The sequence below is a fragment of the Cariama cristata genome, unplaced genomic scaffold (genome assembly GCF_000690535.1).
Source record: "Cariama cristata isolate BGI_N322 unplaced genomic scaffold, ASM69053v1 scaffold9603, whole genome shotgun sequence".
Classification (NCBI taxonomy): domain Eukaryota; kingdom Metazoa; phylum Chordata; class Aves; order Cariamiformes; family Cariamidae; genus Cariama; species Cariama cristata.
The window spans coordinates 54,054-68,091 of NW_009606688.1; the positions used below are offsets into that span (position 1 = coordinate 54,054).

The 14,038-nt window shown below is 40.0% G+C and overlaps 1 protein-coding gene across 1 annotated transcript in view; it reads left to right on the forward strand.

The window, feature by feature from the left end:
- The window catches only part of LOC104158740 (fibroblast growth factor receptor 2-like), an 82,497-nt gene that overhangs the window by 50,298 nt on the left and 18,161 nt on the right, over positions 1–14,038 (forward strand). Inside the window, 3 exon segments of the mRNA XM_009696468.1 lie at positions 2,126–2,270; positions 4,443–4,660; positions 13,317–13,468. Coding sequence (XP_009694770.1) covers positions 2,126–2,270; positions 4,443–4,660; positions 13,317–13,468 — 515 coding nt within the window.

Below are 14,038 nucleotides of genomic sequence, written 5' to 3' on the forward strand. Positions count from 1 at the left end.
TAGCAGGCATTTTAAGTGAACCTGACCAAGGAAACTCCACGGTTTTCTGAGCTGGGTGACATTGCCAAAACTCAGCGGGTTGGCAGGCAGAACAGCCAGCTCTATACCATCTTGTTCCACGCAGCCGGTGTACCAGCCCAAGTGCTTTTCACCGCCCCCGCCACTGTTTTCTAACTCCTCATGTCATGCTTCGGATTTAAAAAACAACAACAACAAAACCCACAACCCAACAACAAAAAACCCAAACAAACCCCAAACGCGCAATGTTTTGGCAGTGATACCTGTATGAAGTGGAAGGCATATTCTTATGACGTGTTGGTGGTGGGACCATAGACAGATTGGTGTCCGTTTTGGGCAGCAGTGACGTTGTTCTCCTGTGTTATTGGTCTATTCTAGCATTCGGGGATAAATAGTTCCAATGCTGAAGTGCTGACACTGTACAATGTGACAGAGGCGGACGCTGGAGAATATATTTGTAAGGTCTCCAATTATATAGGGGAGGCCAACCAGTCTGCCTGGCTCTCTGTTCTGCCAAGTATACAAGGTAACAATGTTTTTTAAAGCAAGCTGGATGTAGAAGCTGGAAAAAATGGTGCTTTGGGAGACTGCAGGCAGCTTGTAGGATGACTCTTTGGCCTTGTGGTATATGTGTAATCCTCCTTTGGTGATGCAACTGGTATTACACCAGCAGCCATGGAAAAATTCCCACAATTTTCTGTGTGTACCATAAGCACTGGTTTCTGACGCTAATCTTTATTCTCTCGTGTTTGGTGTCTTTGTGTCTGTGTGTTTATGTGCAGTTTTGTTGTAATTCTGCATACTTTGCAGTTCACATACAGGGTACTGGTTGAATAATGTAATTACGACCTAACTAGTGTATATTTATATATATACATATGAGTATATATATACATGAAATGTTCACATAAGTACACACTGAAGCATAAGTCAGGTCAGTTTAGTCACTTGTAACTTCCCACATCACCTGCGACTGTGCAGGGTGGGAGGATTTTCCAGTTGTTATTCACCCATTATTAACTGGGTAATAACCCATCAATAACAGTAAAGACTGGCAACAACGTGACTTCTGCTCACAACCGAATTTACTTCAAAATGGTATGGTAAAAATGTGTTTATTCCCTCATTGTGTATTTCAAAGCAACATTTTTGAATGGAACAGAGACAAAAAGCAGCAAACGATAATTTCTCTAAATCTCCATCATAGAGACCTTGAACCTAATGCCCTGCTGCATCTGTCTTGGGACAGCTGGAAAGTTCCAGGTCTAAGATTTATTCTATTTGTATGAGTTTGGATAATCACTGATTGGTTTGGTGCATAATGACTTGCGACACCAGAGATCTAGCAAGTCTGGAAGCAGACTTAGAGAAAAGAAAACAAAAAACTTCCAGATTTTTTTTTTCCGTCTCTAAGATTTAGAAAAATATATTTTATTTCCATCTCTTCATTCTTGAACCTTTGGGGTCCATTTTTTCCTCCGTATCTGAGAGCCACAACTGATCTTTTTTGAGCAAAAGCTGAGATACCTTCCGTTGTGCATCTAAGCAAAGCACCAAGTATTACCAGACTTCAGATTAAAATGAGATTTGGCAACACTGTACTACATACAATATTTAAGTGTAGTGCATGACAGCTACTAAGTTGTGTCTTTTGTAGCAGAATTTGCCTTTTTTTTTTTTTGTAATCCTTTCAGAGTATATTTTTATAGTAAATTCTTTCCTCTGAAACAGGTAACTACATGTGAAGGATCCCGCATTCTGTCCTGCTTTGTTTTCTCTTTGTTTTTCTTTCAACTTTCTTTTATTTAAAAAAAAAAAGAAAAAAAGAAAAAAGCTTTGTGGGTTAATTTTTCCATGTCATCTGATTGCATGCATGTTTAGGTGGTGAGTTTAGGTCTGGTGAAGGGTGTTGATTACTTTCTGAGGTGAGCTGGGACCTGTTGGTAAATGCCTTTTGGATGAGGGATTGTGGATGGGGAAGGAGCTTTGCATCTCTACACCTCTGCCTTTACAAAGTGCAAAGCCCTGTGGCTCCATCTCCCTATCCACAAGAATTCTCTCAATGTCTAGCTTTTTCTCTTGCTTCCCTCTTTTGTTTTTTTTTTAGGCTGCCGGTGTTAACACCACGGACAAAGAAATTGAGGTTCTCTATATACGGAATGTAACTTTTGAGGATGCTGGGGAGTATACATGCTTGGCGGGTAATTCTATTGGGATATCCTTTCACACTGCATGGTTGACAGTTCTGCCAGGTATACACTGCTCTCTTTCTGTGGTTTTTCCTCTTTTTTTTTTTGTTTCCCCCCCTTGTTGATTGCTGCAGAATTAGCACGGCTTCTGTCTCAGAAAGGGACTTTTACAATGATTTTTTTTTTTTTTAAAAAAAACACAGTTGTCTCAAGCCAGTGAATTGTTTGGTCACATATTTGCAACTCCAAAAACCTAACAACAATAAAAAAAGGGGGGGAGGAATGGCTATTGCATTTAATTGAAATATTTTTAAATTTGTTAAATGTTCATCAGAAATGCTAAGGAACTGCATTTCCATAGCACTTCAATGAGATAACTGAAAATCAGCATATTAATCATTGTAAACTTTTTCAAGAGGAGGAGATTCAAAGTTTCTTATGAAGCTTTGGGACTAATTTGGCCACTGGTTCGTTAAAATACTTGAGCTATTTGGTGTGCTTAAATTCGTTTTTATCTATCACGCAAATCTCTTCAGGAAATTCTAATTTTAATGCCAATGGATCGTGTACAGAAGCAGTGCCTTCCATATCTTGGGAATCGGCTCTGTGCATCTTTAAACGTTGCATGCTCTAAGAAAACAAGTAGGCATTTGCTTCTACTGCAAAGCATGTCTTGCTGTTCTGGGGTTGATGATGTTTCTGTCCTTAAAAGAAACAAACATCAATGTGCTTTATTGCCTGAAAATTGTTATCAGCTGTTAGAAGATGTAACCCTAGCTGGTTTTGACACTAGTCAAATTTTCTCATTTACAACTGTTGGCAGCTGCCTTAGGAGTTCCTTTGAAAAAACATGAACCACCTGAGGTTTGCTGGGTCATCTTGTGCTTACCATTTATTAATTGTTAATCCTAAGTAAAAGGTACAAAACCTGCATGTGCGTATTGCTGAGTTTCATGTTATGGGAATGAAACGTTCCCACTTTCTGCAGGTAATTTCTTACCCTTTATTAAAATATAATGAACAAGGCAACTTTGCTACATCTCACTCTTATGTGAACACTGAGCCTGCGTGGTCTGTCACCAAGCAGGCAAAGCAGTACTTTAGTAGAGCTTGCTTCTGCTAGCAGGGTTTGCATTTTGCAAGTGCTTGAACAGCATTTTTGTAACCGATTTTCTTGAATGAAACATTTTTATAAGCCTAGAATGAGGCACAAGAAAATTTCAGCTTGAATGTGCATTGCTTGCGGAGTGACCGCTGATTGCTGTGGAATGCTGTTTATCCGGGAGTTGAATCCCAGATAAGGGATTAGGGACAGTGTTTGCACATATAACTGTCTTGAAGATAATTTCAGAACGGTTTCAATCAGAGTAACAGCTATGTAGAACCACTCCCACTAAAATCTAATCTCATAGACTAGTAACAACTGATGAGGTTATTTGAAATATGCAGTCCTCGCGAAAGAGGACTCATTAATTAATGTATTGCTAGCAATCCAGCTTTCACTTGCATTATGCTTTTTAATCTGATACTGGGCCCTTTAAAGGACCTCAGAGGACTTAGGCACCCGGCATCAACCGCAACGACTTAAGCATCTGGGCAGCTGGGTCCTTGGAAGACTCTTGGAACCCCTAACCTGAGTTTAGAAACGTGATGAGGGACCGATTCATCCTGCCTTCCCTCTGTATTTTGAGATCCCAGTGAAAATTTTGGATAAACAGGCAATGCAGACTCAAGCCCAAACATCTGTGAATTTAGACACTTTTCTTTTAGGCTAGCTAATTCAGTATTTTTGTCTTTAGATGTGTCTTTATGTGGTTAAAAAGAATTACAGTGCTTCTGAAGTTTGACTTGAGCAACAGAATAAACCTGAGCCTAGTTTGAACACTTCAGTTTTTTCTTCTCCCCTGAAATTATGCTTGATCATTCGATATTTCAATGTATATGTATCTACCTGTCTAGGCAGACACATGTATATGTCTATGTATGTATACATACAGGCACAAGCTCACACTCAGTGGCAAACTGAGAAGTCAAAGCAGTGATCTAGAAAGAGAAATTACTCTCAGATTGCAAGATGGCCTAAACATTCACAGTATTCTGTATGTCACACAGTCACTGCAAGAATTGCTGATATTTTACCATTTCAAGTTGTTCCAAGCACTGTACTGAGCTATGCTTCTACTGTGTGCTAACTCTGTGGCATGATTGTTCCCTCCTAAAAAACTTCCAATCCAGCTCCTGAAAAAGAAAAAGAATATCCGACATCTCCAGACTACCTGGAAATAGCAATTTACTGCATAGGGGTCTTCTTAATTGCCTGCATGGTGCTGACAGTCATCCTGTGTCGCATGAAGAACACCACCAAGAAGCCCGATTTCAGCAGCCAGCCCGCTGTCCATAAGCTGACAAAGCGAATCCCTCTGCGCAGACAGGTAACAGAAAGTAGATAAAGAGTTTAAAAAAACTTTTACCAAACAACTAAGCCAGCACATCCTTCTGATGAAAGCTTTGGAAAGGGGAATAAATAAGAATTATAGCAAATTGCAGTAGGGATGGGATTTAATCTGGCACCTAGGAGACTTGTATGGAAAGAAAGTACATCTTAACGCAGCACTGTGTGTCTCAAGGCAAGGGAATCAGGGGAGGGATGTTACAGAAGAAATGTAAAAAATGGAATATGTTCTGTATTAGCAGTCTATAGATGGAAAAAATGTATTTAAAGTATTTTGGGGCCTGATCCCACAGCTCATTGAAGTCAATGGAAAAAATTTTGCTGACTTAATGGACTTTGGAACAGAATCCTATTTAATTGTGTATTTATAATGTTTCTAAGGTGACTGTTATTGTAGTAACTAGGTACTAGATACAGAGAGGTGTTTTTCGGGAAGAATTTTGAAGACTGAGGGGAGGGAATTTCATAGCCAAGCATCCAGAAACCACCCCAAAATAAAAAAAAGACTGTAATAAAGTAAAGATAAGGGAGATACTATATCAGATCTTGGACAGTTTGATTAAGATGCTGATACTTTTGAGTGGGGAACAAAAGCAAATGTCAGATTTAAAGTGCACACAACAGCATCGCATGAAATATATTTCACAGTTTCTTGTGGCTGGCAATGAGCGTTTCTGGAGAGGGCAATACCACGAGCAGCAAAACAGTTGAACGAGTAACAGGACTTTGGCTTTGTCACAGGCTATCACTTGCCAAAACAGCCTCCATTCCCACACACTATCCTCTCCTGAAAGATTTGTTTCTTTTGAAGCTGGAATTTAATACGTTTTGATTTTCTTGCAGTAGGTCTTCAGGATAGACCTCTGAACCCACCAAATCCAGCACCAGGTTTCAGCCCTGCAAGGTGGAGGGGTATTGGCATCGGAGGCTGTAGTTCACCTCATTATTCAAAATAGGGACCACTGTCAGGGTTTGGATCTGAGGGTTTAGTTCGGGTTCATCTGCACCATAAATAGGTTGTGCAGAATTTCTGCATGTTGTTTTTACAGCATGTCCAGAATATTATCCCTGTCAGAGTAATACATGTACCTTAAAAATAGTTTTTCAGTGAGGGTAGGTGTTTGAAATTGAGATGCATGATCACACAGAGTTAGGGTGGAGCTTGGTCTTGGGATTTTGAACAGCATTACTTTTTTCTGAACCTTTGTTTCAGTTTGTGAATATCCTTGGTTAAAAATACTACAGAGCAGTAATGCTTTAGCCATCTTCCTCTAAAGTGCAGTATTTTACAAAATGTTGAGGTGGGGGTTATGAACTTTGTCCGATCTGAAAAATACTTGGTTTGTTTTATGAGCAAAAAATGTTAATTTGTATTTTTTCTGACTTTCTTTGCCACTTTTGGGTTGGTTTTTTTTTTTTGATTTTAAGTTTTTACTCATTTGCTTGGAAATCACTGGGAAGAAGAGGGACTTGTGACTGAGTGTATCAGAAAGAGCGATAAGAAGCCCTCAGCTCTATTAGCACATCTCTGGCTAAAAATCTGTGTAGCTTTCTAGACAATTAAGGCTTTTCAAATGTCGTATACTTAACCAGAGAGCTATACATATCAACTGCTTAGATAAAAGACATTTATTAGATTTCTGCGTGAATATAAGAGCATCATAATGACTTGGACATACGTTGACGGCATAAAAAATACCTAAGGTTTGGTGTGAATTCAGTTGTGTCAGCTGGAAATTGTTCCTTGAGGGGAGAGTGTTACTTCATTGCGTGTGACAGTGGTGCCAACCACTGCCCTCAGTTTAGTTATTTATCATTAAATGATGCAATATGGACCTTCTCCAAAGCTATTGTTTTCACAGAGGAAAAAAATCTGTCTTACAACATGCTTGTCAAACAGGGTTTTATCAGTTTATTTTGGTTTTCTATATTTTCTTAGCAAAAATGGCATTTTGCTTTTAAACATGGGAATAATTTTTGTGAAAAACAGTATTTGTTTGAAAGTGCGAATCCTATTTCAACCCCTAAGCAAAAATTCCACTACTCTCAATTCTCCTGAGTACTTTTTTGTTAACAGGAGTTTCTCATTGAAGGGCTTTCTGCTTTTGTATCTTTGTAGAGGGAAATATAACTACTGTAAACGTTCAAAGAAATCTCTATTTCTGTTTTGATGATTTCACTGGTCATTTCACTAATTGTTCGTATTGGCTTGCAGAGGTAGGGTGAGACGAGCAGTCCCTGAAGACTTGCTCATCAACAGTGGAGGTTCCTTAATTTTTCAGTTAGCATCTCCTTGGTCTCTAAGGCTGCAGCAGTTGTGTAGTTTCTGCATCTTTTAAAGCTGGTTTTGGATTTCAGAATTGTTGTCACAAATCAAGAATTAAAAAATAATCCAGGAGGTGTTTTATTTAATTAATGGGTATGTGTTTCTAGATTATTCAGCTGTTTGTTTTGTTGTACTGCCAGGCTTACTTTTTTGTTTCAGTTTATTTGTATTTCAGGGAATTGTATTTAAAGCCTGGTGGGGTTTTGTCACTAAACCTTTATTTATGTATTGATCAGAGAAAGTTCTCCCTTACCTTTGTGCTGTGTGTGGGAGGAATAGAGAAAGTGGCCAAGTTGTTGAGAGGACGTGTGAGAGCGAGCAGGGGAGATGCTTATGGCAGGTAGGCTGTGAGCTGGGCAGAGATCTGGGGCTGGGTGATGGGATTTGTTGGAATTCCAATGAAATGAGGCAATAGATTGGGGAATTCTTGATATTGTTTTCAAAGCTCTCTGCTGCTGGGTCAAGTTCCCTAAGGATCTGGATATGAAAATAATCCTGGTTCACGAAGAGGCATTTGCATGACTGTGATGCCATCTTGTCTAAGTGGGATAAGAGTCTTGCTGAGTAACATATGGTTTGGTTTGCAGGCCTGGATTCTCGTACACTGTTTAGTCTGAGCTACTACAGGGTTTTATCATTCCCCACATGCAGGCATTTTTTTCCTGCCAAAATGCGGTTCTTTTCACATTCATAGGAAGGGTCATGATGAAGTCAGGAATTATCGGTTCCCTCCCTCTACAATCCTCAGCCTTACTAGGATCTGGTACTTGGTTTTCGAAATAGAAACTGCTTACAGGGAAATCCAGCGAGTAGTTCCTCTGCTTTATATAAAAGCAGAGAGGTGCAGTGCTCTGTTGGTATTAGCCATGTCCTGCATAGAAGTACCAGCTTGCGAGGGAGAGGGGAAGAAGTGTTTGTAGGACTGAACGTCACAAGCCGATTTGCAGTATAGGCTTTAGGTGACAGGTTCACTGAACCAAAAGGTAAAGAGTAGCCCTCAATAGGGTATACATCTGTTTTGTAGAACTTTCTTTTCTTTTAACAAATAAATTATAATTGAAACAGACGAAGAGACAGTCCTCTTTTGTGACTTGCCCAAAGTCAAGTACAAGTGTTTGTCATCACTAGAGCATTTTGTTAGTGCTATCACAGTTAATCTGTCAAAATTGAACCCCCTCAACTTGGGTGTATATACGTGTCTTAAATAGGGAGGAATGATTTCTTACACTTAGTATTTTAAATACATTTGTGTTAATTTATATCTACTGTCATTGCTGAGTCTAATCCTTCATAAAGAGATAACGGGCGCATTTGTAATGAACAAAGGCTGATTGGTTTAAAGTAAGACTTAAGCTCACCCAGAAAAATAGTGAATTCAAAATGATGATGGCAGCTGGAACCTGAAAAAGAAGAAAAGTAATCTGGAACAAGTAAAGTAACATAGTATTTCACGTAGTATTGATCTGTGAAAACATCATTCATTTTAAGGAATAGACTCTGAAATACAAAGTTTAATACACAACTGTCAGTAGGGTACATTGCAAGGAATTTACCTTATTACCTATTTTAGTTTCTTGCTTTATCCTTGGATTTCTCTATGTGGAAACCGTTGAGTTGCCTAGTAGTACTCATTTGTTATTTTGTTGTTGTAGAAGTGTTTCAAAAGGAGTGTTTTTCATGAAGGGGTGGTGCATGTGTTTTAAATATCAGTACTTAACATTAGGGATCCTTAGTTTCATGTAGTGCATTTACTCTTCTATTTTCCTAGATCCAGTCACTCAGATGGACTGTTTCTATCAACAGCTAATAGCATTACTTAGTAATTATATTTATATACATATATGCATATGACTTCAAATTAACTTTTATAGCAGAGCCTTCAAAAAGACTGACAATTATAGGAAATCACTGCATGGCTGCTAAAAAATCTCACAGCATGAGTACCAGAACTGACAGATCTAGGCTCCGGGACATGGTATAAATCATCAGTGAAGGAAAACACCCTTCATAATCAATTACAGACAATTACACACTGCTCTGCAGCTGATGTTGCCACATGGCATTTAAAGATTCCAGCAAAGATTTGTTTGTTTTAAATGCTGCACTGCTTAGAAATGCTTGTAAAGCATTATCTTGGAGATGATTAAATACAGTGTGTTGGCCAAAGGAAAAATATGTTCTTAAAATGGGGATATAATCACGCATTGGTGTGTGAGGTTTGGACGCAGTGGGCTTTTCTCCTTCTGAAGTGCAGATATGGAGCTAAAGATCTCTCTGAGGCTGGTACTATTCTTGATTCTGGCCTCTTAAAAGCAGAAAGGAAGCACACAAAGAATATTTTATGGTGGAGGTCCATCTTCCTGTTGAGGTTAACATATACCACTATAGTCCTTTCAGTGTTCTGCACAAGTCAAGCTGGCTTCTGCCTGCCTTGCTTTAATTAAGCACTCAAAATACCACCTTAGTGTAGTGTCATCACTTAAAACAAGTGTCACCAACACACTGAGTAGACCTTGAAGATGTCTAATTCACCTGCATCCAGTGCCCTTCCTTGCTTCTCTGCCCTGGTGCTGCTTCATTCCTTTATCTCTGAGAAGCACAAGTTGGTGAGCTGGATGATTGCCTAAGAAGTTCATGCATTTTGATTAGATGTCCAGCTGCTGCTTCTTGGCACCTGGTAGACCCAAAAGTGGCCTTGGAGTCTGTATATTGGCCACGTACAGTTGCATGCTTGCTGCAGAAACTCGGTATGGCCTCTATTATGCCTGTGTCCTATGTACCTGGAACCTTTGCAAAACTGAAAGCAAAAAGAGCGTCCACATACTTGGAAGGAGCTCCACACGATGAAATGTTGGGTTCATGGCAACTCCACATGCTGAAATGTGGGGTTCATGGCAGGACTGTCATCGGTTCTTGAACCTGCATGGTAAGGGCTCAGAGAGCAGTGCTGCAAGTAGCAAGCTGAAAGAAGGCTTTCTATATGCTGTTACTTAAATGTATACATGCAGATTCGAGTTGACCATGTCTACTGACCTTGGAGTAGGTAGGGTTTTCCTCATTGTTTTATAGTGCACTCTAAGGCAATGAAAAAAGATGCTTAAGGGATGAGTTCAAAGGTTAATTCTTTACTATTGCAGAAAAGGTGAAAGGCCATTTTGAAACAGAAATTCTCCTCCGACCACAGGCCAGCCTGGGTTGGCTTCATCTTTTCTGGAGCAGATTTTTATAGCCCTTGAGCTCCTGTAACTCCTTGTACTGCTCCAATTAATCAATCAGAAGAATATTCCCTGGGAGTACAGTCCATTTTTCTTCTTCCAGACACTGAGTAGTTCCTCTGGATTTCTCATCATTCTTACGCACATTAGTGCACTTTGGTTAGCTACAGCATCTCCAGCCAATCATCCAGTTATTGTGTGAAGTAAACACGTGCAATAGTGTTAAAAGGGAAGCTGGCAGAGACTTTCATCTGTTTTTTTCTATACATTGTTACTGTTTAACTTCTGTGTTTGAAGCATCACCAAAGTATTTCAGTTTATTGCAAGTTTGCATTTATAGGATTTAACCATGCTAAGACTGCTGAATTGTGAGTGTAAGAGCTAGTGAAAAGATGAAACACTGGCAGAGATCTGAACGGTGTCTAATACAAATACTGTGTTGATGGAAAAAACCTCCAGAACATTTTGGGCCATTTCTGATGCATATGGAATATCATCTAAATTTTGCAGCTTCACTTCCATGCCTTCCTGGTGTCCCATGAAAACAGTGACTACAATGATAAAGGAAGGTGAGAAAGTAAAGGCAATGTTAATAAAAAAATTGATAAGTAAATCAGGACTTGAATAACGATCTCAGTAGAATGGCTGGTGGGTGGATTTTGGAAACGTGAAAGAAGTGGTTGTAGAGTATTAGTAGTAGGCTTACAGTGAGAGAGATTTAAAAATGAAACCAGAAATAAAAGAAATGAAATTCAGGGGAAGTTGTGGGGGACAGATGAGTTGCCACATTGTTCGTGGAGATTTGCACATTTCTTAGTGCTAAGCTAGTTTGTTTCATGAAACATCGTTTTTAAACTGTGGTGAAATAACGAAAATGAGCAAAACATAAGTAAAAGTCTAATTCCAGCCTGGGTTCCCATACTGACCTGCCATACAGCTCTGAGTGAGCCATTCAGCTCCATCAGGTGTGTTCGCCTCTAGGGAGGGCATAGCAGCATCTCTCTCGAAGGAATCTGTTCAGTATTCACTTACTGATTTACTTAGAACTACATGATCTGCCTTCATAGTAGTTTTCTGTTTGTATCTCAAGTGGTCACCATATTTATTAGCCTAGAAGAACGTGCCAGATACTTATATTTGCTGAAAGTAAATATTAACATTAATGATGGTTAGATGGACAAGGGGGAAAACAGTCCACCTCTCTTAGTTGAATGGTAGCCTTATTTATGCAGTTATACTCTTGTTTCATTGATACCATATCTCGCATGCAGAAGCTGGAGCTTCTGATATCAAGAAGGATCTGTCAGTCAGCTGTAAAACTGGTTACCAAGGTTAATTTTTTTACGGCTGTCCTTAACACTTTCCTACTTATGAAACCTCTTTTCAGTCTTAATCTCTGGTCTTAGAAAAATGCGTCAAGAAGCAAACCCTATTTGATGAGATGGGTTTGAGGATGTCAACCTGCAAAAAGACCTCGCAAACAAAACAGGTTGTCAAGAGTCATGATGAGAAAATTGTTTGAGAGCTTTAGCCTTGTCTTGTTCAAAACAGATTGTGTAAGAGCATGACAGGGTTGCAAAAGCCTTTCGGTCCAATTCTGAGAAGCTTGAGTAATTCTGCGGGCTGAGACACTGTAATTGTTAATTGGACTTGAAATAAGGGAGCATTAAGTTGCACTTATCAGGTGTCATAGAGACAAGAGAATTTTGTGTTCATATCACTGTGTCACTGATTTGCACTCTAATGCTATTAGGATCTGTTTGCTTATAATTACTTTTTAAATCTACTTATAAGACCTCTGGAACAAAGTTGTAGCCTGATGGCACTTTACATAAGCAAACCTGGTGTCAAAGTTGACTCCAGGTGATAAGGACGAAGGTTGAGAGTGGTAGTTACTCTGATGTTCTAGGCTTCCAGCTTGGGCAGGGTCCCAAAATGCTGGCCAAGAAGCACCTCCTGCCACCTGATGCGAGGACAGGTACCAGCGATGGCATTGCGAAACAACCTTCATCCTGCCTTGGCCACCAGATTTGGGCTTGGCCAAGACTGTCATGGCCTGAAGAGAGAAGGAGGATTCACACTCAAAGGAGGGGACAGAATGGCAGTACAAGCATTTTTGTTTTGTGTTTGTATTCACGTCAAACTCCGAGGTCGGCAGACAGCAGGCTGCTGCTTGCACGTTTGAGGAAAGAGCCTTATGGAAGATTCACCAAGTTTTGTTACATGGATGGGAATAACTGCCTCTTTTTTCAAAGCAATTGTCATTAAGTACCTTTGCTATAAGGAAAACGTATTGCTGTTGAGGCCCATGAGAAATCATACTCCAAAGTGGATTACATTTCAAAGCATTGGACATTATAAATGATTTTTATGAGCTCTTCTCCACAATGCCTGCAGAATTTTTAATTAACAATGTAGTTAAGTGAAAACTTAAGTATCCCCATATTACTGTGATAGCTTTTTGAAGCTTTCAATATTGAATGCTTAGAAAATACTTGAGAGGATCCAGCATTTCCTACACAGTAATATGCCCGTGATCTTGATCATTGGTGCTGTTGCAAAGTATGTGGAACTTTGCAAAAATACCATTTTTCAATTAAAAATTGAAAATTTCAATTTAATAGTAACACCAAAAAATAGTACATTGTGTGCTTATTGGGAAAAGAAATGATGACACGGACAACTAGAAGTGAGTGGAAGAAAAGGGCTTGTTGGTAACCTCTGCTCACAGTATAAGCTGTCCAGTTAGGTATCTGAGGGTGGTGATATAAATACTCTCAGCTGATTAAAAAAAATAAATTAATTGATAAACAAGAAGAGGAAAAAGTGCAATTTATCTTTTGAATGAATGTATTTAAGACTTAAGTGGTTTGACCTAGGGGACAGACTTACAGCCTTAGCAGCAATTAAAGTCAGTATTGTGCTTGCAAGGGAGGGTAAACATGCGAGAATAGAGCACTAGAAACAAGACTGTAGGTTCAGCCACTTTCTAGTACCACTGTTCTGAGCTGGCTTGGTTATCAGGTACTGCTGGTTTTCAGATATTGGGTCAAGATTACATCTCTGCCTTTTTTTTTTTTTTTTCCCCTTCCCAGCATCTTTTATTGCAACAACAGGTGTCAGCTGACTCGAGCTCCTCCATGAATTCCAACACACCTCTGGTCAGGATAACTACTCGCCTCTCCTCTACAGCTGATGCCCCTATGCTGGCAGGAGTCTCAGAATATGAATTGCCAGAAGACCCGAAATGGGAGTTTCCAAGAGATAAGTATGTAGCCTGTTTCCCTTAATTGCTACCTATGTACATCTGAAAAACATGACACAGTATGGGAGGAAGCATCTTTCCTAATGTCTCCCAGGGTTTCTTCAGTTAAAAGAAAATCTCAATTACCTGAACCTCCTCTGAGGTCTTCCTCCTCCTCTCCCCCTGTACTCAGCACTGGTGAGGCTGCACCTCGAGTGCTGTGTTCAGTGTACAGTACTTGAACTCTCACAACAAGAAAGACCTTGAGGTGCTGGAGCGAGTCCAGAGAAGGGCAATGAAGGTGGTGAAGGGTCTGGAGCACAAGTCTGATGGGGAGCGGCTGAGGGAGCCGGGGGGGTTAGTCTGGAGAAGAGGAGGCTGAGGGGAGACCTGGTCGCTCTCTACAACGACCTGAAAGGAGGGTGTAGCCAGGTGGGGGTCAGTCTGTTCTCCGAAGTAACAAGCGATAGGACAAGAGGGTATAGTCTCAAGCTGTGCCAGGGGAGGTTTAGACTGGATATTGGGAAAAATTCCTTCACTGAAAGGGTTGTGAAGCATTGGAACAGGCTGGCCCGGGGAGGGATGGGGGCACCC